General features: G+C 31.3%; 2 protein-coding genes across 3 annotated transcripts in view; one reads left to right on the top strand and one right to left on the bottom strand.

Annotated features, from left to right (window-relative positions):
- Window positions 1–2590: 2590 nt before the first annotated feature.
- Window positions 2591–27701, bottom strand: part of LOC143075542 (rabankyrin-5-like) — a 37142-nt gene continuing 12031 nt past the window's right edge. Inside the window, exons 5-26 of one of the 2 annotated variants that reach the window (XM_076250985.1) lie at window positions 24158–24281; window positions 23469–23618; window positions 22681–22846; window positions 21829–22033; window positions 20949–21078; window positions 18794–18823; window positions 16507–16612; window positions 15587–15684; window positions 14958–15186; window positions 14292–14544; window positions 13674–13842; window positions 10114–10232; window positions 9649–9711; window positions 8980–9073; window positions 8202–8402; window positions 7304–7480; window positions 6568–6715; window positions 5661–5751; window positions 4984–5108; window positions 4485–4631; window positions 3837–3927; window positions 2591–3441 (exon numbers count right to left, since the gene is read on the bottom strand). In XM_076250985.1, the coding sequence (XP_076107100.1) occupies window positions 3309–3441; window positions 3837–3927; window positions 4485–4631; window positions 4984–5108; window positions 5661–5751; window positions 6568–6715; window positions 7304–7480; window positions 8202–8402; window positions 8980–9073; window positions 9649–9711; window positions 10114–10232; window positions 13674–13842; window positions 14292–14544; window positions 14958–15186; window positions 15587–15684; window positions 16507–16612; window positions 18794–18823; window positions 20949–21078; window positions 21829–22033; window positions 22681–22846; window positions 23469–23618; window positions 24158–24281 (3049 nt within the window). In that variant the 3' untranslated portion in view covers window positions 2591–3308. The remainder of the gene's footprint in view (window positions 3442–3836; window positions 3928–4484; window positions 4632–4983; window positions 5109–5660; window positions 5752–6567; window positions 6716–7303; window positions 7481–8201; window positions 8403–8979; window positions 9074–9648; window positions 9712–10113; window positions 10233–13673; window positions 13843–14291; window positions 14545–14957; window positions 15187–15586; window positions 15685–16506; window positions 16613–18793; window positions 18824–20948; window positions 21079–21828; window positions 22034–22680; window positions 22847–23468; window positions 23619–24157; window positions 24282–27701) is intronic. The other variant, XM_076250986.1, reaches the window with a different exon arrangement.
- On the top strand, window positions 25610–27528 carry LOC143075543 (heavy metal-binding protein HIP-like). Its single transcript, XM_076250987.1, has 3 exons — window positions 25610–25732; window positions 26184–26249; window positions 27115–27528. The coding sequence occupies exons 1-3, from the start codon at window positions 25651–25653 to the stop codon at window positions 27510–27512; spliced, it is 546 nt and encodes a 181-aa protein (XP_076107102.1). The 5' UTR covers window positions 25610–25650; the 3' UTR covers window positions 27513–27528.

The following is a 27701-nucleotide window of genomic DNA, read 5'->3' on the forward strand; positions in this document are numbered from 1 at the left end:
AAAAGTAAAATTCTGGGGTTATATCAGTAATTTAGAAGGGCATGCAGATTCTGCTCCACATGTGGCACTGACATGTTGTTCGTGGTAGGTACAAATTGGGTGATACTGCAAACTAAATTATTTTCCCATAGAAATATTTCTAGTCAACTTCACTGGGATTGATTTTCAGGATCTCATTTTTTTTCTTAAATATTTCCCTATGGAAAGATCCAAGTTTCAAATTTCAAAGCAATTTAAGTATGCTTTATTTTTCTACTTGCAAAAATTTTGCTTTACAGTAAGTCCTATTCAGAAATGTCATGCAAAAATTAGCTGGTTTACAGTAGGACTTATTCAGGGATGTTACAATTTTTGAAAATAGGGAGTGATTGTGGCTAGAACAATTGTTACATATCCATGGTAATCCCTGGCACAGCTATAGGAGCAAGACTTAAAATGAACTGTGTGTCAATAGGAAATTTGTACTTTGTTGAACATTTAAATTTGTGATTAACCTATACATTACATACCGACTAAATCCACAAGGTTTAATCATTTCTAGGTAAAGTTTAGATAAACTAATAATATGGGAATAAAATAAGTTCATGTAAGGGCTTTATAAGGAACTGATGGCATTATTGTTCATTCTAAAAGATCTCTAAAAAGAATGTGTCCCTATCTGCACTATCATTTTCTATGTTCAGTGAACTGTCAAAATGGGAGAAAATCTCTACTTTGACATTAAAATTAGAAAGATCATATCATAGGGAACATGTGTACTAAGTTTCAAGTTGTTCAGACTTCAACTACATCAAAAACTACCTTGACCAAAAACTTTATCCTGAAGCGGGACATACAGACGAACAGACGGACGGACAGACAGACGGACAAATGCACAGACCAGAAAATATAATGCCCATAAATGGGGCATAAAAATGATCAGGCACATTTAAAACAAATCATGGAAAATTTTGTATTGTATATTTCTTTTCTAATAACAAATGAATGATATAATATACTTATAATATACGGAATGATCTATTAATAGCACATTTATACGGTATAACAAATAAAAATTTAATAACAAGCTTATCAGCAGTACAAAACCGAAAGCAATCTACAAAACAAATAACATTGTATTTGAACCTAACAGTTCTAACTACTGTGGATTCACTTATTTTGGTGGATATCAATTTTGTGCTTGCACATTTGTAGATATTTGATTTCATGATTTTGCCAATCTCTGTATACAAAGCCTATTGAAAATATATTATTCATTGAACATTTGAATTTGTGGTTCACCTGTATCCACGAAACCCACGAAAATTGGTATCCAACGATTAATAATGAATCCACAGTAAAATATTGCACTAATATACAGTGTACATCACAGGAAATCTCATTTATTTCTTTGATTATCAGATTATTTCTCCTAGACAATTCATAGGCAACCATTAGATTGACTTCTTCAGTCTGCAAGAAAGCAACCAATAGATTGTCCTTTCTCGGTCTATAAGAAAGCTACAAATATATTGTACTTTCTCAGTCTATAAGAAAGCAACCATTAGATTGTCCTTTCTCAGTCTATAAGAGGAAACCCTTAGTTTGTAATTTCTCAGTCTTTAAGAAAGCAACCATAAGATTGTCCTTTCTCAGTCTACAAGAAAGCAACCATAAGATCGTCCTTTCTCAGTCTATAAGAAAGCAACACTTCTATCTACAAGAAAGCAACCGTAATTGGTTATACTTTTACAGATTTAACAAATCTCAATTTATTTTTTTATCTTTGAAGTCAGTCACCCTTCAAGTTTATATTGTAATTGCGGCAGGATAAATTTGGTCACTACAAAAAAAAATATATATATATTATGGAAAAAAACATGTACATAGAATATTGTAAAAAAATATTTTGCCACTTTCAAATATTCAGTTTATGTATTAGATCACACAAACAACCTTTTATTTAACTTAAAAAAGAAAAGAAAAATGTAAGAAAAGTTAAGGTAATAAGGTACATGTATATGCACCAATAACAAAAAATAAACAAATATGGAAGAAGAAATCAAATAAGTATTGATTATTCCTCTCTTCACTCTAAAATCTCAATTATCTTAACAAAATGTTAGTGTTAATTATAGGTTTACAATGTTAGTTCAGGCAATCTTACAACTCTACAGATACATCTTATATAAAACATCAACTTCTTTTGTCCAATCAAATATGAAACAATTACACCATAATTTGTTCACCCTTTTTTTGTAAGAGGTCAATGCTGTTTAGACATAGAAAATACTTCATGATTTTTTTTCCTAAAACAAATTGAGTTTGTAAAGCTTAAAAAAATTCAATATTATCTAGCTTAAAATAACTTAGTCCATCTTACATAGTGAACTGGTTCATTTAACATAATTCTGACAAGCATATGATGGTATAATGTACAGGTATAAAACTACACAGAATATTGCACATGTTAAATACTACTTTGACTACTTATGCAAAACAAAAATTCTAAGCTACAGCTTTTATTCACATTTTTTTTTTACACTATTTTGGCACATCTCTATAAAGCACATGCATCAATTGAAACTCATTCAAAGCACTGATCCAATAGTGTGGCAATAATCCAGACAAATTTGACAAACAAAAATTTATCCCTGATTTTATGATGTATCCTTCACCAGAATCCACTCCTGCCACCAGTTTGTAATGGGACAGTATTAATATAAATCTGTATGCAAAATGTATAGTGAATTTAAAAAAAGGATCCATAGTTATCTGTCAGATTTTAAACTAAATTTACACAAAAACAATATAACAAACACATCTAATACAAATGTTAAAAAAATTTTCAAAGTATTCTGAATAAAAAAGAGAAAGCTGAATTCTGTAAATAATTCATCTTGTTTGTTCACTGCGCTCAATAAATATTTTGATCAACTGCTGCCATGTTGGTTATTCTCATTATTTATGGTGAAAAATTGATAATTAAACTTTTTTCGAAAAAGGAATTATACTGGATTTTTATTTGATCTATATTTATGATTTTTAATCATGTGTCCTTCTTTCTATCACATAACTTTTACATTAAATTTCTCTATACATTTCTTAAAACAACTGATGCAGTTCAACACTTACTATCCATCATTCCAGGTCAAAGGTGCATCTATACAACCTATAACTAACTTGCTTTTTATCAAATTTCTCTTAAATCTAAATGCACAAAATATGAACATGTACATGTACACATGAAACTGACCATTTCATATCACAAACATTTAAGGTTAACATTGCAATGTAAGGTGGTACAATGATACAATATTATAATCACATTAAAATACACCGCCTAAACTTAACACATCAAAACAAACATCACAAACACGAACAGGTTTTTGTTGATTATATTTCACAATCGGCATGTCTTTAGATGAACACTTGGCACAAAGAAGTCTTCCACAGTGACGACTGAAAGAAAAAAACAAATTCATTGAAATTAAATAAAGTTTTTGAAATTGACATCTCCTTTAAAAAAAAAATTTTGCACGTGACAAGTTTACATTTTCTTTTTATGTTAAATTGTCAAAATACTGACTTTATATGATTGTTTAATCAGTGTTCCAAATAGGATTTCAAAAGGGCAGGGCCAGGGTGCCAATCATGAAAAAGGGCATTGAACGTGTGATATGATAATATGAAAAGGGCATGTTTTAATAAAGATATTAACATATCACTAGTATTCCAGTCCAACATCACACTTGGCAGATGTTTTAGACTTCAATGTTAATAGACTAGGATTGTCAGTTTTCCTGCCACACGGAAAATATTGTTAAATACCAAAAAATTAACAGTATTAATCTTACCAATGATGTTTTCTTGTTTTGATTCCAAATTTAACACAACATTCTAAACAAATCTCTCCTTCTGACCAAGCTGGTTCTTTAGATAACATATCTATAATAAATAAAAAATGACAAAATACAGAACATCACAAGCGAAAATGTCTGACACCACAAACTAAAACTGATCAATGGCTGATGTGTCACGAAATGTCACTAAATCTCACATCGATTGTCCTGAATCCGAAAGACTTAATAGAGATGTGACATATGGTAGGGACAGAATTTATCAGGCTTACTTTCAGTAGGAAACTGATCATAAAAGTTGCACCAAAAAAATTACTAGAATTTGTTGATACATTATTTGTTTTCTGTATTTCAATATTGTGAAATATAAGACACTGGAAAAATTATGACTTGTAGCTGATATCCAATGATATTACTGTGGAGAAAGCCTAACAATATGTAGATATATATAAGACATAGGTCATATTTATTAGTTAAACCAGTGTTCTCAATAAAGCTTTAAAAATGCTATGACTGACAATTTGAAACATTCTCACAACTTTAAATAGATATGAATTCAAAAATATTTTTCTCCTTACAAACTTTTAATGTTAAAAGTCCTATGGAAATAGAATGGAAATAGAATGGAAATAGAAATGGACTTACCTAATAATTTGAAAAGTAATTGTTTAGTAGCAACAGGTGCATTGAATATATTTAATCCCTGTCTGTTCATTGTTCCTAACTTAGCTCCTGCTCTAACTAATGCTCTACATAGGTTACCATTGCCATTCACATAGGCTAGTAATAACCCTGAAATAAATATTGAACATAATGTACACACTTGTTCAGTCCCATATCATTCTTTATGTGCCTGTTTCTAAATTGAAGTGCTTTATATTTTTCATGTCTGATTTTTTATAGCCGGCAATACAGTAGATTTTTTTCGTCCATGTTGAAAGCTATATGGTTGCCTATAATTGCTAACACTCACTTCATTTGAACTTGGATAGTTGTCTTTGGCATTCATACTACATTTCCTTATTTTTGAGAGCTTGTCAATTGTTGTATGGCAAAATGGTGATCATTCAGATTATTTCGGTGACCTATATATATAAATAGTGTTGTTAGGCTACTACCCTCCATACACACAGTTTTAGCTTACCTGTGTTTGCCTCACTGTCAACAGCATCTATTGGGTAATCAGGCATACTTTCTTTAAATAATTCAAAGATGGCGGCTGCATTATCTCTCCCATACTGGCATAGTACATGGATAGGCATCTGTCCTCTGTGGCAAATAAAAATACATTAGTATTAATAATATACCCATGTTGTTGTATTTTTTTCTGTCATTCGTAGTTGATTTTTTCCTTTAAACATATTTCATTGAATGCAAATTATAAATCAAGTTGCAAAACATAAGTCATAGCATCCATGTCTTCTTGTGCAGCAAGAAATTTTTGTGGAGGGTTTTATTTTTGGTCAATTTAGTATTACATGTACATGTAAATGGCAAATATGTCCTTTCATTTAAATCAACAAAAAGAAAACATGAAAATTAAACTTTACAAACTAGTTTGGTACAGAAATCGTGAAATTGAAATTCCAAGAAAAATAACCATGATTAAGTATAAAAGAGGGACGAAAGATACCAGAGGGACAGTCAATCTAAGAGATTGAAAATAAACTGACAATGCCATGGCTAAAAATAAAAAGACAAACAAACAAATAATAGTACACAAAGACAACAAAGAATACTAAAGACTAAGCAACACGAACCCTAACAAAAACTGGGGGCGATCTATGGTGCCCCGGAAGGGTAAGAGTATAAGATACTTACTTTGCATTAACAGCTTCAGCATTGATTTGTGATTCTGTTAACAACACTCTAGTAGCTTGTAGGTGGCCTTGTTGTACAGCTATGTGCAATGCTGAAAATTTAAATAATTTATTCAGTCAAAATTTTTCACAACATAAGTATAAAAAATACAGTTGTAATGTTTTGTAAGGAAAATAACTAATAGTATATAAATACCCCCTTCACTTCATTTCTTGTGCTCACTTCCGAAAGGGTTTATAATGAGACATATAGCTAACATTTTACAATATGAAGAAAACAAAAAGATAATGTTAATGTCCATGGTTTAAAATTCAGAAAAAACTTTTTTTGTATAAGCATTTTGAGGAATAAAGGAGATGTCTTAATGAGAAGTGTTTGTAACAAGAAAATTCTTTAAAACTGAAACCACATGAATTTATTTACTTTAGACATCAATATTGTGGTATAACTTTGTTGCATCAAAGGCATTTTTCTGTATATTTAACCCAATCAGGAATGCTAATAGCCTAACATCCGATATATAAATACTTTTGGACCTATATGACACAAAGGTCAATAAAGTATTTCATTATAGGACTATACAATTTCTCATTTTTCATTGGCTAAAAGCAAAGGGAATCTTCCCTGATAATACGTTATAATCACCACTGGCAAAATAACGATAGGTTTATATAAGATTTGAAACAGCTAACCTGCACCAAAAATATATAGATTTTCCTATGCAATGTCAATGACGTAGTTTAATGACGCCATGCAAATGTTTTCATTTTATAATTTTTTTTTATTTTATTATTCTTTTTTCTGTGTTTTCCTTTTTGTTAGCCTCCGAGAATATCATATCTTTGAGGTTGATAAATTATTGTATCAACCTAATCTAAAGTCAATAATTGTATAATATTGTACTTACCATTATTATTGTTCTCATCTAAGGCATCAAACTCTATCCTGTTATCTAAAAGTACAGAACATATACTGGCATGGTTGTCTGCTGCTGCTAAGTGCAGGCAGGTCATTCTTTGTTTGTTCCTTGCATTGACGTCTGCTCCAGCTAATAGCTGAAACAATCAAGGAATATCAAATTGAAATATTATTACCGGACAATTTTTACAAAGACAAGAAGTCCACCCCTGTAGCTAAGATATCTCAGACAGGGTTGTGTTGGTTCATGGTCCACTAATGCTCTGACTCTCATACTGTGGGTTTGGTTTTTTTCTTGGATTTCAATTTTCTTGAATAGAGGAAAACTTGAATTTTCTTGAATTTTGATGTCACCACCATAACCAACAGCAAAATTTCAGGAACTTAGAAACTGGCATAATTGTATTATTCGATATCCATATTGACATTTTATAGTCCGAAAAGAAACAATCACTTCAGGAAAACATCATACAAAATTCAAGATTTAAATCATTATTATCAAGCTCCAGACCATAACCTCAGATGCTAAGCACTTCTAAAACATTTAATCTCTTTGACCCTTGAAAATTAAATATTTTTTTCATGTATTTTACTTACAAAATTCCTGACAAATATCTCAGATCCATACACGACCTCTAAGTGTAATGGCATAAATTGTTTAGAATCTTGAAAATTCAATCTCTAAGGATCTTGTAAAAAATTGGTATTTCTTGTAAATAACTAACCAAATTTCTGACGATAATCTCAGATCCATGCATGACAGCAAGATGTAATGGCATTAGCTGTTTAGAGTCTTGTACAGGAGAATTAACATTAACATTTATACTAATAAGAAACAATACACTTTCTATGTCCGTCTTCTGTATGGCTATGTGTAGGAAGTTTCTACCTCTGTTATCAACCTATAAAAAATAACATAAGGATTCTATTACTTAATCAAGTTAAATATGATATTTCTTCAATCAAGACTGCTGAATATTTTGTTTGCAAAGCATATGACTAGAAAACAATAACTTTGCAAAGAACAAATATTGATTCCTTTGACAGATTTATTGATTGTTTGTTGGTATTAATGTCACAATCAGGACTATAGGCTTTATTGTGACAGTCAGTTTTAATGGTGGAGGAAGCAGGAGTGTCCAGAGAGCAACAGTGCTGTTCAACAGAAAACTGACAATCCTTGTCAATTAGGATTAGAGATGAACGCACCTGCAACATTCAGAGTTCTAACTCACAACCTCAGCATTGACAAGCTTGTGATTTAGTTGATGAACTACTAAGAATGCTCCATAATCTAGTCGCCTCAAACACCAGAAGTAAAATCTATATATTTCTACCATAAATTTTAAATGGTAGCCAGCAGTTTGTTTATGTTTCAGGTGAAAAAAAAGTTTTTTTATATAGATTAGACCTTTGGTTTTTCCCGTTTGAATGGTTTCACACTAATCATTTTTCAGGCCCTTTACCGCAAGCTGTTCGGTGTGAGACAAGGCTCGATGTTGAAGACCATACCTTGACCTTTAAAATTTTACTTTTACAAAGTGTGATTTAAATGGAGAGTTGTCTCATTGGCACTCATGCCACATCTTTTATTTGTTTAAACTTTACGATAAATAAATATACCTGTTCAGCTGCAGTTGGTTCTCTGTTTAATATGGCCTGTGCTGCTTTGTTATTTTTAGTTGTCATGGCAGCAGCAAAGGGAGTGAATCCATTTTTATCACGAACAGTCAGATCTAATGAAGGGTGGGCTAAGAGAAGGGAGATAATCACAGTATGCTGATTTTCTATGGCAACATGAACTGGGCGCTTGGAATCAGCATCCTGTAAAACATACATAAAATACCAATACAGAGTAACATATTATTCTACCTTGTTAAATCATTATATGAAGATATAATTAATTTCAAGGATACTATTAATGTACAAATTTATTCTCTCAATGAGAGTCTGGATAGGGCAAATCTAATTAAGAATAATGAACACAAAAAAGGAGAAAAATGGGCAAACAAAATTAAGAATGGAGAATAATGGGCTAAAATTGTGAAGGAAAGAAAAATGTAAAGAACAGAGAAAAATATCTAAAAAAATTCTCGAATGCAGAATTGAAGGACTCCCTTTTAAGATCCTCTTAATGGTCAAGATTGGATTTCCAAAAACCCATACACTGATTTAAATAGATATTTGTTAAGGTTGTGCAATGTTCATCCAGTTCCATTTTTCTCATTAATAACAAAAATAAATTGCATTAAGTTCAATTTTGTAATCAATATAAGTGCACATATCAGTCTTCATATATTCATATGATCTTTAATATTTCATTATTTTGTTTTGAAAGATAGCTTTCTGGCTTTTTGAAGCAATCATGAAGAAGTAAATTGACCAATGAAACCTATTTTACCTTGACATTAACTTCAGCATCATGCTCTATCAAACACTGTACAACAGTCTCTAGTCCCCAACAACAGGCAAGGTGTAATGGTGAAGATAACTCTCTGAAATAAAATAGAATGGAATCAAACACCAGGAAAAGGTAAACACTTAATATTTAAACACCATGAAAAAATAAACAGGCCAAAATATTTTAAAAATCTATAGCTTAATACAAACATCAAAAGTTTGAAAACTCTCAAACCATTGCTAGAGTCCTTCTTAAACTTTTTGTGAGGAGAGTTAATTTTTTAAATTTTTTTTTGAGGGGAAGGGCTCTGAGATCGATGAAGACCTCACTGTAATTTTAAATTGAAGAACAATAATAAAAGCAATGTATCATATATTTTTTTATGTGCATGTGCTGATTTTGTATCATTTTTTTTCTTTCTATTTAATCAACCTTAAAAGGAATTAAAATACATGTATACCCAAATCTGGAAAAAGAATCAGACAATTTTTGTTAGCATCACTGAAGATTTGTTAGCAAAAATTGTGAAGACAAAAACGGCAATTAAAGCATATTTGGATTATATCTTGTATAACTTGTGAATGCTATCTTATGTACATTTCCTTTATTTTCCTTCATAACAATTTGACAAGCTTTTTATAAAAGCCAATTTTTAGTGAATGAACATACTTAGCATCTTCCTCCCCTTCACCATTTGGTCCTGGTTTTCTTGGACTATTCTTATCACAACCACTGCAAAAGCAAAACAAAACCATTGTCATTCATTAAGAAATCTTGAAAATTAAGAATTAACATGTTTTATCTGTATTTAATACTTTCACGTAAAAAATCACACACACAAACAGAAAACAAAATTCAGGAGAATCAAAATACTACAAGATCAACATAAAGACTATTCCATAATTTTATGGGGGTTTGGACAACACTTTTCTCTTTACCTATCCACCACTAATATTTGGTTCATTTGTAAATGAATGGTATTTGGTTCACCCTATTTTCCATTTTCCACAGAGAAAATATCATGTGGTGGTCAAACCTCATATTCCCCCCTTAGATACCATCTAATGATAAAAAAAAAATGTATGAATGGTGTTTACAGTAGAGTTCTTCATTAATAACAAAATATCTACAAACCTTTTGATGAGAAAACAGGCTACAGACTCATTATTCTCATCTAATGCTCTGTGTAATAATGTTTGTCTGCAGCCACCAGGTCCTGCTGACCACAGGTCAAGGTCACAGCCATGTTTTACCTAGGATGAGATTAAATAATGTCTGACTTCAACCAGATGCTCCGCAGGGTGCATCTTTATATGACTGCAGAGGTCAAAACCCTGAACGGTTGGGGCAAGTATGGACACAACATTCATGCTGAATTCAGCTCTAAATTTGGATTGTGATTAAATAGTTGACACATCATAGGTTTCTGACACAGAATGAATGTGGTCTAATGAGACTTATAAAAATTTTGTTTTTGCTTTAGAGCAATACACTACGCTGTTGAATATTAATCCTCTCAACAACAACAAACCAGGTGCTCCGCAGGGCGCAGCTTTATACGACCGCAGAGGTCGAACCCTGAACAGTTGGGGCAAGTATGGACAAAACATTCAAGCGTGATACAGCTCTGAATTTGGATTGTGATCAAATTTTTGACATTACATTGGTTTTTTTTACACAAAACAAATGTCAAGATTTTACAAATCAATTAAAGATTTCTTCTTCAAACTTTTTAAATCTAAAATTAAATAGTTGACACAGCATAGTTTTCTGACACAGAATGAATGTGGTCTAATGAACTTAAAAGTTTTTTTTTGCCTTTGAGCAATTCACTATGCTGTTGAATATTAATCCTCTCAAAAAAATGTTTGAAGAAATTTTCTTTTTATTTATGAAATCTGAAATGAGAAAAATTTAAACCCCCCCCCTTTTTTTTCACATCCCGTTTCCCTTTTTCCAAAACTGATATCAATTCAAATTTCTAATGGAGTTTGCAACAATAACTACTCTTTTAAATACATCATAAAATATTAAAATGTAAAATAAAGTGCTTGTTATCACTGAATGGTAAAGATTGGTTGGTAGTAAAAGTGAATATACATTGTTTATTGTATAAAACAATAAAAAAACTTCATCAGCAACATTTTATATTGGCAAATTTCCAATGAAGTTATTTACATAAAGTTATTGGCAAATAAAAATAGAAAATGACATCATAGTCATGTCTGGCAAATGTCCAACATACATTATCTAAAAACATTTTAGATAAGATAAGGAAAAAAAGCTTCATCAGCAACATTTTATATTGGCAAATTTCCAATGAAGTTATTTACATAAAGTTATTGGCAAATAAAAATAGAAAATGACATCATAGTCATGTCTGGCAAATTTCCAACATATATTATCAACTACTATTCTATACAAAGAAAGATAACTCCAATTGAAAATTAATTGCTATTGCACAATATTGTGCAATTAGATATTTCTTGCTATTGTGCAATACTGTGCAATTGAAAATTTCTTGCTATTGCACAATACTTGATATGGAATCCTGATTTGGACCAACTTGAAAACTGGGCCCATAATCAAAAATCAAAGTACATATTTAGATAAAGCATATCAAATAAGCCCAAGAATTTAATTTTTGTTAAAATCAAACTTAGTTTAATTTTGGACCCTTTGGACCTTAATGTAGACCAATTTGAAAACTGGACCAAAAATTAAGAATCTACATGCACAGTTAGATTTTGGCATATCAAAGAACCCATTTATTCAATTTGTGATGAAATCAAACAAAGTTTAATTTTGGACCCCCATTTGGACCAACTTGAAAACTAGGCCAATAATTAAAAATCTAAGTACATTTTTAAATTCAGCATATCAAAGAACCACAAGGATTCAATTTTTGTTAAAATCAAACTAAGTTTAATTTTGGACCCTTTGGACCTTAATGTAGACCAATTTGAAAACGGGACCAAAAATTAAGAATCTACATACACAGTTAGATTCGGCATATCAAAGAACCCCAATTATTCAATTTTTGATAAAATCAAACAAAGTTTAAATCTGGACCCTTTGGGCCCTTTATTCCTAAACTGTTGGGACCAAAACTCCCAAAATCAATACCAACCTTCCTTTTATGGTCATAAACCTTGTGTTTAAATTTCATAGATTTCTATTTACTTATACTAAAGTTATGGTGCGAAAACCAAAAAAAAATGCTTATTTGGGTCCCTTTTTGGCCCCTAATTCCTAAACTGTTGGGACCTAAACTCCCAAAATCAATACCAACCTTCCTTTTGTGGTCATAAACATTGTGTTTAAATTTCATTGATTTCTATTTACTTAATCTAAAGTTATTGTGCGAAAACCAAGAATAATGCTTATTTGGGCCCTTTTTTGGCCCCTAATTCCTAAACTGTTGGAACCAAAACTCCCAAAATCAATCCCAACCTTTCTTTTGTGGTCATAAACCTTATGTCAAAATTTCATAGATTTCTATTTACTTAAACTAAAGTTATAGTGCGAAAACCAAGAAAATGCTTATTTGGGCCCTTTTTGGCCCCTAATTCCTAAAATGTTGGGACTAAAACTCCCAAAATCAATCCCAACCTTCCTTTTGTGGTCATAAACCTTGTGTTAAAATTTCATAGATTTCTATTCACTTTTACTAAAGTTAGAGTGCGAAAACTAAAAGTATTTGGACGACGACGACGACGACGACGACGACGACGCCAACGTGATAGCAATATACGACTAAAATTTTTTCAAATTTTGCGGTCGTATAAAAATTGAAGAAATTTTCGTTTTATTTTCTGAAATCTGAAATGAGAAAAATTGACCCCCGCCCCAATTTTTTTTTCACCTCCCCTTTCCCTTATTCCAAATATTATTTCAATTCAAATTACTAATGGAGTTAACAACAATAACTACTCATTAAATACATCATAAAATATTGAAATATAAAATGTCATACAGTCATGGTTAAAATTAATATGAATTAATAATAAATCCTAAATAAATAAATAGGGAATACAGATGAAGCCCCCTGCAAGCATATAACGTTATAAAGGAACATAACTCAAGAACTGTAAAAGTGAAGCTGCACCATCTTCGGACGACGGTGACAACGAAGACGACGACGTGATACCAATATACCACCACATAACTTTTTGCAGTCATATAAAAATAACATGTTCAACTAAGCCAGATAGTATGGACAGTATTACAGAGAACACTATTAAATACAATGCACACAAAAAATGCATTTCAGATAAAAGTCAGTAATCTGAGCAGGTTTATTATCAATAGTTGTTTATCCACTGGAAAAAAAATAAATGGTCAGCAATGTTTTACCCATCAAACTTTTTTTAACCCTTTCGCGGCGAGTGTATCCTTGAGGATACACAATGCGCAGGGTGGATGTATCCTTGAGGATACATGATGCGCAGGATGAGTATATCTTTCAGAATACATAAATATTGTCCCAATAAAAGCAGCAATTTTACGCTATTTGCCGTTCTTAACAGTTGAAATCAATGCTTCAATTAAAATCTACGATATCTGAGGGTCATATTTCAGTTCTTCAACAGCATTAATAACATCGTGAAAGGTAAATAAATCAAATCGGAAAATTTTATTTTCTAAAATTAGAACCGGAAACACGTTTTGAGATCATGTGAGGATTAACTTACAAGTATCTGTGCTATATCATGTTGTCCTGAATCCAAGGCATTCCACAGTGGGCAGTTATCTTCCTTGTCAGGTAGATTCATATTAGCTCCCCTTTTACACAGAATATCAACTACTACAGGTAGATGGCGCTTTATGGCATGCTGTAAGGGTATTTCCCCATCTGGTGTGCTGAAAAAAGATTGAAAATGATTCTTAAATGATTTTCTGTCTTTTCATTTTCAAGCTATGCACATAATAAAAGGAGTCCTTCCTAATGCAAAAAGTAAAGTTGCAAGCATATTTGTCTTCACAGGAATCTATTTCAATGTTTAAATTTACAAACCTAACAATTTTTTTGTAGAATGGATGCCAACCTTCAACTTATGTTTTACTGCTATAAATAAGTCATCCAGAAGTAACCTTACTCTATAACCAAGTCAACCTTTGGGGTTTAATTATTTGATTTGTGAATTAAATCTTACAAATTCAAAAAATCAGTTACTTTTTTTTTGGTTAAAAATTCCTTAACCTCAATAAAATCAAACTTCAATAAAAATCAACATTAAAGTAATCTTAGACATAATAAATGACTGCTTTTCTACATGATTTTTTTAAAACTTTATCTTATATTAACTTACACTACACCAAGGTCTGCCTGGTGTTCTATTAAAAACAGAGCACTAGCTGTATCCTGTTTCTCTATAGCTTGGTGTAATAACGTCAATCCATCGGAATTCTTCTCATTAATATTAGCTCCTGCTCCTAACAATCTAGCTGCCTCAGAATGAAGGTTGCTCCATAGAGCCAGACCTAACACTGTCTGGCCATCAGAATCTTTAAGATTAAAGTTGGGTAGTATCTTTATTCCATCTTCACTGTGTGCTGCTTTGACTAATAAGTAAGAAAAAAATTATGCTGTTTATAAAAAATCTGATGAAATATATTTCAGTAAAGTTTCTGTCAAATAACATACAATAAAATTGGTGGAAACTCAGGCTTCCAAAACTGTTGTAGTGTACAGTTTTGTCCCTTGAAATACATTTTTAGGCTTGATGTGCAAAGGCTGAATAGGACATATAATGTGGGCTGGCCATCTTACTGTAATCTAGAACAAAATTGAAGTATATGTAATCTTTTTGACCTGACCTTTTGCATTAAACAGCCACCCGTTTTCAGTCATTAAAGTGACATGATTATTAAGCATTTTCTTAAAAAATGATGAGGAAAATCACAATAATATATGCATGAAATAATTCCTGTATTTACAGAACTTAAAGGGACCAATGAAGATGTATAACACTTACCTTTATGCTGTAGAAATATCTCTACGATATCACTATGTCTGTGGACTAGAGCAAGATGGAGAGGTGTCTGTTGGGAAACAGGAGGCAGTTCTCCATCAAATGTTAATTGTTCTGTGGCTGAGTGAGATGGTTTTAATGTTTGGGAATTTGGGTTAGCTCCCTTGTCTAATAATATTTCTGTCAGTTTTAAGAGTCCCTTTTCACATGCTAAATGAAGGCCTGTCTCTCCCTGTAATGAAAAAATGTGTATCAGATGACATACAACATACAACATTTAATTTTCTAAACTTTTAAAAAGTTCATTGAACAAATGACAGAATTCAAAAAAGGACAAACAAGTGTTGTTTTTTTTTAAATCATATGTTTCAATCAAGGTATTTGATATCTTGCTAAATAATTAAATCATAACTAAAATCATGATGAATTCAGCAAAATGTTTATGGATAAAAGAAGATGTGGTATGAGTGTCAATGAGACAACTATCCAAACAAGTTACAATTTGTAAAAGTAGACCATTATAGGTCAAAGTACAGCCTTCAAGATGGAGCCTTGGCTCACACTGAACAGCAAGCTAAAAAGGGCCCAAAAATTACTAGAGTAAAACTGTTAAATATGGTTCATCTTTTTACCTTATTGTTTGTGAGATTCAATTTTGCACCATTCTTGGCCAGAAATATTCCAGCTCTCTCATTTCCACATCTTGTGGCTAAATGCAACAAAACATCACCTGTAATCATAAAATTAAAATATTTATTCACAAATAATTTTGCAGCATAAATATTTTCAAAATGAGATTTTAAAATATTCTATGATTTAATATGCTCAATAAGCCTATGTATTGAATGTTAATCTATGACACGGCATTATCAGACAAATTTGAAATTCATATTTATACATGTTTTTACATCATCTATATTCAGCTATAGTTTTGTAAATTCAAAACTTTAAAACAGTTTTAGTTTATCAATTTCCAATTCTTAAATAACTGTTTTACCTTTTAATGGAACTGCTTTATATTCATAGAAAAAAGAAACCTAAATTTTTGACACATTCAAAATTTTTTTTTTATCAGCATTGATTATGTGCTGTTTCCTTAAAGCCTAATGACAAATAGTTCACTCTTATTCAGGACAAGAACTCATGATGAAATGTCAAGTTCAGAAATACATAAAGTATGCCTTTTGACTGATATCTTATCAAATTCAGTCTAGATACTTGAAAAGTCATTAGTCAAATATAATACTTTCTATTAAGATTTGAATCATAGTCCAAAATTTACATAAAAACAATTAAGGGAATGTGATGGTGTCTTTCATACCAGCATTCAATATAAAAAGTATGGTTCACAAAGTGGATAGTTTTACAAAACTTTTCATTGGGCAGTGATGGGCTAAAAAGAGGTGCACATATATAGTTATATATATAAACATTCCCTATACAATTTATGTTTTGGTAACAATAATTATTTCCAAATTGACCAGTTTCAGAGAAGGAGAAATTATGACCTCAAAATTATGTTTTGGTAGCAGTAAATTTTTTCAAAACTGACCGGTTTCAGGTTCTACAGCATCAGCAGAGCTGCCTTTCCTCAACAACTGAGCTGCTATACTACTTTCTCCATAAACTTCCTCCACGTCCCCTTCTTTTTCTGCAACCTACATACAGAAAACCATCAATTGGAAATCACTATCTAATGTGTGCAAAATTTAATACAAAAATACACTGAAATTCTGTGAACCAATTAATATTTACTGAGCAATTAATTTTCACAACTTTCATCAGTAAAATGATGCCAATTAAACTAGTTGTGAAAGTGTAAAAATTATATCAATCTTAAGTGAATACAAAGGTCAAAAAATCTCAAGTAAAAATATAATCAATGCAAATTAGGCTGAAAATGGCTAAACATGGGAAAATGTATCAACTTAAGGGGGTAGACCTTGGTTCAGGGAGATAACTCTTTAAATCAGTTGAGCGTTTGTAAAAGTCAAGTTCAATGCATTTTAAGCATTTACCTGAAACAGATTGAAAATAATCTATGTAACCTAGAAGCTTAGAATATATTTTTAAAAATGGTTGACACAAACGTACTGATGATTTTAAGAATTATTTCCCTTAACCTAGGTCTACCTCCTTAAATGATTTGTGTAACAGTAAATTTCTTCATCTCCCTTGGTGCCAGAAGTAATTTATTATCTCCCTTGATATGAGGAGTGTTTTTATTATCTCCCTTGGTGCCAGGAGTAATTTATTGTCTCCCTTGATATGAGGAGTGTTTTTATTATCTCCCTTGGTGCCAGGAGTAATTTATCACCTCCCTTGATATGAGGAGTGTTTTTATTATCTCCCTTGTTACCAGGAGTGTTATAGAGCCAAAGTTGAATATTTTTAACATAGCACTTGAAAAAAATGACTTGTTATGATTGTCTCTTTCAAAATAAATATTGCTACTTTTCATGGGAGTACAACTCCATGGATACTCATTTTTAAGGATTTTATGGGTTTGGTTAAATCACAAAATCAAGTGTTATACAAAGTTAACATATTTTGCCAATCCTGAAAAGATCAGCAGTACTATACATGTATGTGTACAGATAAATTAGTGTTTACAGATAATTTCCCTTCTCTAAAAAAAAATGGATTGGTTATATATTAAATATGAATATAGCATGTATAGTAATAAATATGTGACATCCATTATTCTCCTTGTTCCCCTTGTTCATCCTTTCACCAATGTTATGTATATTTTCCATATAAGCTTCATGTATGTGGTAATATTCTATCATGCATAATCATGCATCTACTCCGAGATCATATTTGTCATGCAGCAAGTGTATACTATTCAACAAAATATCTTTATTTGAACTTTTTTGCTCTTTTTGGAGACTTTGATGATAGTGGAAGAAATATAATTTAGTGTTCATCTTAAAACAACTTTTATAGACTTGGGATGAGTTAGACCTTTACAATTTACATAGACACCTGTTAATGGTTAAAGACCATATGTTAACCTCTAGATATTTTTATTTGTTTTGGGTTGATAGATGTATCTTATATTTTCTGCAAATCTTTTTAACAAATATTTTATTGAATTTGTGGTTAATTTAACCCCACTGAATGATCTATTTTATGTGATGTGGCGATGTTTCTCATATGAAACATCAATGTACTTAAAAATCAAAGAATAACTAAGTTTAGCTTCAAATATGTTTGATTAAATGGTTAGAGTTGTGTTGTTATACTCAACAGATACATAAATAATAAGATAAAAACACTATAGCCCAAAAGGTCTCTCTGAGAATGTCATTAATCATAATTGAAAAAGATTGAAAATAGATGGTTTTATTTCTATATATTAAGATAGATAAATATAGCCAACTAACCTATCCAGGTAATTTTGTAAGTTTCTACATTAAAGTTAGTAGTGTGTACACTCCTCTACAATCAATGTGTAAATAAGGCACATCACAGAGTTTATACAAGAATGAGAAATATGCTTCAAGATACATTTATGAAAAAAATTAAGTAACAACAACAAAAAATTTATTCCATTAAACCCAAATAATTCCTAAATATTTTGTACATAAAAATATTGGTTGTAACTTTTGATACATAACTGATCGATTTGACAATGTTGTCTGATTGAAAATCAATACACTGTAAAAAAAATTATGGCCAAGTTTGATTGCAAAATCTTTAAACAGATTTAAAGCAAACAAAAATAAAAAGCTAAAATCGCATTCAAAAATTGTAAAGATGAGCAAAAAAATATCAAGCATATTTAACATACCATATCAAAAGGAATAAAATATATATATTTGAGATCATATTATTACCATTTGTGAGTGATTTAACTGAACACTGTCCTGTGAAAATAAGTACTTAAGATTCAATAAATAGCTAAATAAACTACAAAATTCCCAGTATTCTTCATCACCTTTAAAAGTAATAGAAATGAAGAACAAGAGTGCACATGCTGAAATGTCTCGCCCTTCTTTAATAATCATTGATATTATATTGATAGTCCTAAATTTAAAGCTTTATTACAACTGTATCATAAACTTAACATTAACCAAGATAACTAAACATTGACTAATGAACCATGAAAATGAGGTCAAGGTCAGATGAACCATGCCAGGCAGACATTTTAACAATTTTTCCATACAACAAATATAGTTTGACCTATTGCTTGTAGTTTAAGAAAAACAGACCAAAACACAAAAACTTAACACTGAGCAATGAACCGTGAAAATGAGGTCAAGGTCAAATAAAACCTACATGCCTGAAATATAGATCATAAAACATTTCTATACACCAAATATAGTTGACCTATGGCATATAGTATCAAAATAGACCAAAACTCAAAAACTTAACTTTGACCACTGAACCATGAAAATGAGGTCAAGGTCAATTGATGCCCGCTAGACATGTACACCTTACAATGATTCCATACAACAAATTAAGTAGACCTATTGCATAAAGTATGAGAAAAACAGACCAAAACACAAAAACTTAACTATAACCACTGAACCATGAAAATGAGGTCAAGGTCAGATGACACCTGCCAGTTGGACATGTACACCTTACAGTCCTTCCATACACCAAATATACTAGACCTATTGCTTATAGTATCTGAGATATGGACTTGACCACCAAAACTTAACCTTGTTCACTGATCCATGAAATGAGGTCGAGGTCAAGTGAAAACTGTCTGATGGGCATGAGGACCTGACAAGGTACACACATACCAAATATAGTTGTCCTATTACTTATAATTAGAGAGGATTTAACATTACAAAAAATCTGAACCTTTTGTTTTTCAAGTGAACCATGAAAATGAGGTCAAGGACATTGGACGGAAATTTCATAACATGAGACATCTATATACAAAGTATGAAGAATCCAGGTCTTCCACCTTCTAAAATATAAAGCTTTTAAGAAGTAGCCGCCGCGGGATCACTTTCCCTATGTCGAGCTTTCTGCAACAAAAGTTGCAGGCTCGACAATAAAACTATTTGTGCTATCTTATATAACAGTAGTCCTCTCTCATAAGATCAGTCTTTCAGCAGAAGAAAGTAGCTTTGTAAAAAAGGTGACCTCTACTTAGAGGTTGAAGAAGAAAGTAAATACTGACAGCATTAGAGGTCTTATAAAAGATTGATTGCTTGCTTGTAATGGCTAGACATTCAGTGGTCTTATAGAAGAGGAATTACTGTACACATAAAACTTCTACTTTAAAGTACAAAAATTTTGACAACAAGTAAATACTTTATATCTGCACATACTCTCTTCTACAAAACAAAAAAATCTAACCATCAGTTCTACTACAACTTCAATTTACTTGCATTGTATTTCTACATTTTTTTTAAGCATGAAAAAAGTATACTATATTAACTTTTTTGAAACACAAGATATCATATTTCAACATCAAATATACGTTTACAAGTCTTCCTTTATTCTAAAATTACATACTATTTGTGTAAAAAAATAATCTGTAAAGTGTGTATCAAATTAACAACTACTGTGGATTTATTATTATTCTTTGTATACAAATTTTGTGGATTTCATGGTTTAAGGTGGTACCTAACACTACAGGGAGATAACTCTGTAAAGTCAGCTAAACGTTTTGATTACATTGTGTTGTAAAGGGAATATAAAGCTTCTCAATGATAAAAATTAGTGTTTGTCAAACTGATATATAACCAGTGTAATTTTTCTGACAAAACAGTTTGTTCAAATTTTTTGAAATTTTTATATTTTTGTTAAAGGGTTAAAAGAAAGTACTTTGACAAAATTTTATGAAAATTAAACGAGCCAAATTAATTTTAGTGCAAGTGTTGGGTACCACCTTAATTCCCAGGATGGTAAAGATGTGCAAAGAATGACAAATTTTTCTCAATCCACAAAAATTGTTACCCTTGAAAAAAAAAATCCCCAGTAAACATAAATTGTAATGATACTATTGATTTCATAAATGAAAATTCTGCCAACCTGTTGTATAGCTAGCCATAATGCTGTATGTCCCTCGAGGTTCTTCAGTTCCAGGTTGGTTTTACTACTGTTTAGTAAGACCTGCATCACTGCCTCATTTTTACAGAACACAGAGCAATGTAATGGTGTACTGGAAATACAAAAGAAAGAGATTTTGGGTGATAGCGAGACTGCTGAATCAACATTTTATTATAAAATATAAATTTATTAATTAGTTTTTTTTAATTGAGGAGTTCACAAAGATGCTGGATTGTTCACTGGGTATAAGATTTGATAATTGATCCAAACAAAGTTTCATTGGATAATCAATAATATAAAACAAAAAAAAATGGACATTTTACTAATTTAACACATTTTCCAATGGTTTTGTTCTTGTTGAAGATTGTATAGTGACCTAAAGTTGTTAATCCTTTAGTCACTGATGAGTAGTTGTCTAATTGACAATCATAATACCACATCTCCCTATCTATATCGACTGTCACACTGCTGTTTTTCTCTAAATCTTGTATTTTTCCAATACAAATTACTTCAGTTTTGTAAATCTTTTACCAGTAATCAATTGTAATTATAAGTTAATATGTTTGGGTTTGTACTAAATGAGCAACCTGATGGGTACAACATGTGGAGCAGGATCTGCTTACCTTTTCATAGCACTTGAGATCACCCCCCCCAACCCCCACCCCCACCCCCCACCCCCCCACCCCCATTTTTTGTGGTGTTTGTATTGCTCAGTCTTGTATGTTATTTGTGTTCTGTTGTTTGTTTGTTTGTCTGTCTGATGTTTTTTGATTTTTTAGCCATGTTTATTTTTTACTATTGTGAATGAACTTGGTATTCTTCCCCTCTCTTTTTGTATGACCCTCTTTTTTATACTCCATACCTTCCAGCAGTATCCTGTTGATTTGGATCACTGCCATGCTCCAACAGTTTCTGTGCTATCCTTGCCATCCCTTTAATGACATCTGGACTAGACACATCAGGGTTAAATGATGCTACCATGTGTAAGGGTGTTTCTTTGTCTAAATGTGTTGTCATGTTTACATCAGCTTTGTTTGTGATCAAGAACTCTGCAGAAAACTCATCTCCTGAAGCAAAGAGAATAAAAATCTTTGTTTTGATATGAAAATGCCTTTACTACCAAACACCAGCTATTCTGATAGGTAATTGGCCTCTTTTCATAAACTTTGTATGAATGAAATGCTCATAAATCAGACACATTTGTTTTAATCATTTAATTTGTTTTCTATTAGATTAAATTAGATAAGTTACTGTAGGCAGGCCCGTAGCCAAAAATTTCTAAGGGGGGGGGTTCGTTGGACTCATGAACTCGACTTTTACAGTCACAATTTGAACAAAACGTTGACTTTAACAGTCACAATTTGATTTCAAGGGGGGGGGTTCAGACGAACCCCCTGAACTACGGGTATGGTAGGATATATATGAATAACACATATTATGTTAAGGAATCTTATAAATTATGAGCAACCAATTTTAAACGTTTGTGGTGTGCTGCCACTGCTAGAAAGCAAATTAACATGAATACTAAAATTGTTAATCCATTTTCATGGCAAATATTATAAATAGCATTCTAGGTTTATTATTTTGTATTTGTACAATATTTTTTTACTATTTAGGTCTGAATTTATATTTTCATTCATAAATTTTTAAATTCTATTTGATGCTATTAAAAATGTTTGTAAAAATTAAAATTTCAATGAAATACAAGTCATACCTCTTTTAATTGCTTTGTGTAACAGACATTTTCCAGAGTTATCTCTCCTGTTTACATCAACTCTGTGTTTAATCAAGGTCTGTGCAATGCTTTCTTGTCTAGAATGTAGGGCAAGGTCAAGAGGAAGGTCACCTTTACCATCAACCTCGTTCAACTTATTTGATAACTGAAAAACAAAATACAATTAATTATATGTATTGGCATATCCAGCAATATTAATTCAATTACTATGATAGGCAGGGATATGATCTAAGAATTTAAACAGTAGATTTTCTGACTGAGAAAATCACTTTTATAGCCTATGAATGGCTTTATAAACTCATCTTTGGAATACAGTAACATCACAACAATCAGAAAAATTTAATCTTCTTCACCATTTATAACAGCCAAGGTAATTACATGCCAGCTGTTTTCACCAAACTTCCTTCGATCTTTCGTAATGATAATTAAATTCCATGTCATGCTACTTGAGTGATATTGGTTTTTATCAGCAGTGTACAAAGAGAATGCAAGATGTCAAAAACCTGCATCATTGACCTTGTCTATGAAAATAGTGACAAAACTGTGAGTCCATTGCACACAATACCTCACTTGCACTAGTCAATTTCCATTTTCAGTGTACTGTGAAATCTGGGTCAAAAACCCTAATTTATCATACACTCTTAGAAAGGTACATTTCATATAAACATGCATACTAATACTAAGGTCGATATTCTGTTAAACAATTAAACAATTAAACATTAAAAACATTAAAACTTAAATTAAATGTCAATGTACAACAAGTTTACCTGAGAGTCAAATTCCATGAGATATAAGAAAACAACATCTTCCCTTTTGGCTCTTATGGCAGTGTGTAGAGGAAATTCAGTCTTAGCCTTAAACATACTGTACAGTAATGGTGCTGGCATTGTCTCAAAATCATCACTAGTAAAATCATTCTGAAAACATATGTCACCTTAATAAGTCATTTAATTAACTGCTAATTACAGGTAAGAATATAGTACAACTATATTATGAATTATTCATTTCCTACACTATGGGTATTAGCACTATCTGTAAAAGGTAATATTCAGCAATACCACGTGATAAGCTTTTTTATACCTTAATAATTTCATAATGATAAAAGTACCAAATCAACCTATGGAAAACATCCTTTTCAGGTGAGGTTGCACTAACCACTTTCTAAATTGTGTAAATTACACTGCTAAACAGTAATGACATAATTGTTTCTAATCAGGCATTTTTGTGATATTAGACTGTCCAACATATATGATCAGAACTATGCAACTTAAAACGATCTTCTTTCAAAATGGTTGCTTTCATTTATAGATAATTAGATTAGAACATCCAACACATTGTACCTACCCAGTTCAGAACAACATATATAATCAGAACTATGCTCCATTAAAAAAATCTTCTTTCAAAATGGTCGCTTTGAATTAGGTCTAACTTCTAACATCCAACATATTATACCTACCCAGTGGTTAGATATCAGTTCAGAACAATGTTGCTTCAGTAGTTCGGCAGATATTTCTTCAGCTGTCTGATAAAATCTGATACAATTCTTCATATTCACAAATGACATCAATCCATTCTCGCATCTATTGAAATAGAATGAATATACAGTGTAACCTGGTTAATACGACACCTGAGTATTCCAATATCCTGCTTTAACCGACACATATTCATGGTCCCAAAATATGCCTATCCTTGCAGAAAAAATCTGAGTATTCCGACACCCTACTTAATCCGACATTTTTTTCTGGTCCCCCGGTGTGTGTCAGATTACACAGGTTACACTGTATATCTTAAATAAGAGTGCACATGCTGAAAAGTCTTGTCTGCTTTACTGATATTGATTTTATGTTGAAAATCTTAAAATAAATGTTTTACTATAAGTATTAAATAAACTTAAAATTTCTAAATATCCATGACAATGAGGTCAAGGTCAGAAAAAAACCTGTCAGACAGACATTTGTACACCATACAATTATTCCAAAGACTAAATAAAGCTAATCTATTGCTTCTGGTAATTGAATAACAGACCAAAAAACAAAAACTTAACAATGATGACTAATGAACCATGAAAATGAGGTCAAGGTGAGATGAAACCTGCTAAACTGACATATTCACCTTAATATCAATTTTATTCACCCTCTATGATCCATATAACTAATTTATTGAACATGGTACTCTTTGTGCTGCGTTTTGTAGACAAATAAACAATAAAACACAACAACATTAATAGATGACATCACCATTAACAGTAGACGTGATGTCGTGAACCCTCTATGAAATTTACTTACCTCCTACGGATCCATAGGGGGTCACCATGTGACTTCGTTTAACCAATCACAATGTGATAATTTACATGCGCAGCGGTGCGATAAGGTACATTTATGTGTTTTGTTTGTAATTTTGTCATTTATGAGAAGGAAATAACTGTGTCAACAACTGCAGTCTGGTAATGGTACATGTCCTGGTTATTAATAAAAAGTTACATTATGCTCTATATCTACTATATTCCAACAAGTCTGTATATATAACTTTTGAAAATTTTCTGATTTAAAATATTTCTTCATTAAAATTAACAGCTGCTTAAAATTATACAACACTTTCATTTTTGGTGATTTTTTTAGAGAAAAAAAAATTAAAAAATCATTTGTAAAATGAAATGCTATTGATTTCATGGAATAGTATTTCAAAATTTCTTTCAATGATGATTTCAAAAGAAATATTCATTGGATTTTTTTTCATAAGTGGTTGCGTATATTTTTCTTTACCGAGCATAAGGTAACATGCAGTCTTGTTTGAAATATTGCATGTGAATGTGAGCTTATCATATTACATTTTAATAGATTTCATTTTAAACATGATACTTGTCATACATGGCATGATATTTACATGTATATAAAAGAACAACAACAGTGCAGGTCCTCTACAGTATACTAACTACAACTGAAATATTTGATGAACATGAAGTTTGTATGCAATATTCTAATAGTAATTGCTATGATGGAAATCCGCAATGTACTGGCTTCTTGCAACAAAGGTAAGTTAATCAACATTTTGCACTTTTAAAATTCTTTGAATAGTACACATATTTCTTGTCTTTTTTCCATGTCAAATACAAAACTATTCTCACTTTCAATTTACAAGGTTCAAGTGCTTACAAATAATACAAAAAGATCTTATTCAATCATGTTAAAACACATAAATGTGATAACAGGTATTATCAAAATATTGGACAGTACAACAGACAATTTCAACTAACAACACCCAACCATAGTCCATTTGACTAAAATTCATTTAAGTGTACCAGTTTGAAGATTTTTTTTTCATAAAAATATTCAGCATTTGAAAAAATTCCATCATATCTTCTACAGCAAGCAATGTTTCCAAGTCACTAAATTTGAGCTAGGCTAACAAATTCACTAAAATTGTGCACAGCTTACAAAATATCTAAAACTGTTTGAGACTAACAAACACCTTTACTTTTACAGAGAATGGACTATCAGAAGATTTATTGGATATGATGTGCAAAATCAGAACACCAAGGATTAATAGTGGTGAGTTGAATTAATCATGTTTACTTCAATTTAAGCAGATACCATATGATTTATATGTCATATTAAGTAAATATCCTTTACATGTGTTGCATTCACTTGCTTTTTACCATGTTACCATATCTATATAAATAGGGGGCAAACACTAATGGTCCGAGTACACAGTTATTTCGTAGTGCATTTCCTTTAGACAATAAATGGAAATAAAAAAAATCCCACCTGCGCTTTCTCCATAATATTTTTACAGTGTGTTGTACTACTTTTGGGATAAATTATATCAAAATTATAGAAAACTTCATCAGCTCTAACTCAAAATATGGACAATTTTATGTGAAGGGGGGCTTGAAATCTTTTGACAGCTTCCGAAATGCTAATTTTTTACCTTTTTCAACTGGACCAAATCACTACTTTACATTATAATTCATGAATCAAATTTTTTTACAGTGTAATTTTATCCCCCTTCTTGCTACTTGAGGCATAAAACATAAATAAATAAATTTGGAAGGGGTATAAAAAAAAATTGACAAGTAACACACTGTCCACAGTAGGGACTATATTCGTGGACAACGAAAATCAAGGGACGATAACTGTGTACTCGGACCTAATACACCATTCTGTCTCTCATGACCTCTTGTGGACAGAAACCGGTCAGGCTATAAAACATCACCAGGTGCTGTTTATTATGTGTATTACTATATTCTTATGCTTTAACTTGTTGCTTAAATCAATGTCATTAAAATATTGATTGATAGTTAATTTACAATCATTCCACATGTGATAATTTTTTTATTTATATAATTATTTTTTCTTTTACAATAAATTTCTGGCTCAAGTTATATTTCTAATTCAAAATTTTCTATATTTTTAGAACCCCATGGTAGCCAATGTGATGCATTTACAGCCTCAATTACTAAAAATACAAACTTAGCAGCAAATGAAGTGATAAAATTTGACAAGGTCTGGCTAAATACAGGAAAAATTTATGATTCTTCAACTGGTGTTTTTACTGTGAAAAAGACAGGTTTATATCTTGTATCGAGCTCAGTAATGGCAGGTGGTAGTCAATATCTGCATTGCCATTTATGGAAGAATAATGAGAGCACTGTTGGTGCATATGGATTAAAGTTCTCCCAAGGTTCTTTGAATGCTGTAATGGAACTAAAGAGGGGAGATAAGTTAACAATCCGCCATGATGGTCATAATGGTACTGAGAAAATGTTTGGTAGACACTGGTCCATGTTTTCTGCTTACATTATTTCTGAATAAAGTATACTGAATCATATCTGACTTTGTTTTTTTATGCAATAATATAAGACATAACTGTATCCCTGATTTGTCATTACATGTACAATTCTTAATACAGGTCCAATAATTGAGCTATACAACAAAAAGTCAGGTAATACAAATTCACCATTAACTGATAAGAGATTACTGTAGATTCATTTATTTTCGTGG

Source organism: Mytilus galloprovincialis, chromosome 5 (genome assembly GCF_965363235.1).
Source record: "Mytilus galloprovincialis chromosome 5, xbMytGall1.hap1.1, whole genome shotgun sequence".
NCBI classification, from domain to species: Eukaryota; Metazoa; Mollusca; class Bivalvia; order Mytilida; family Mytilidae; genus Mytilus; species Mytilus galloprovincialis.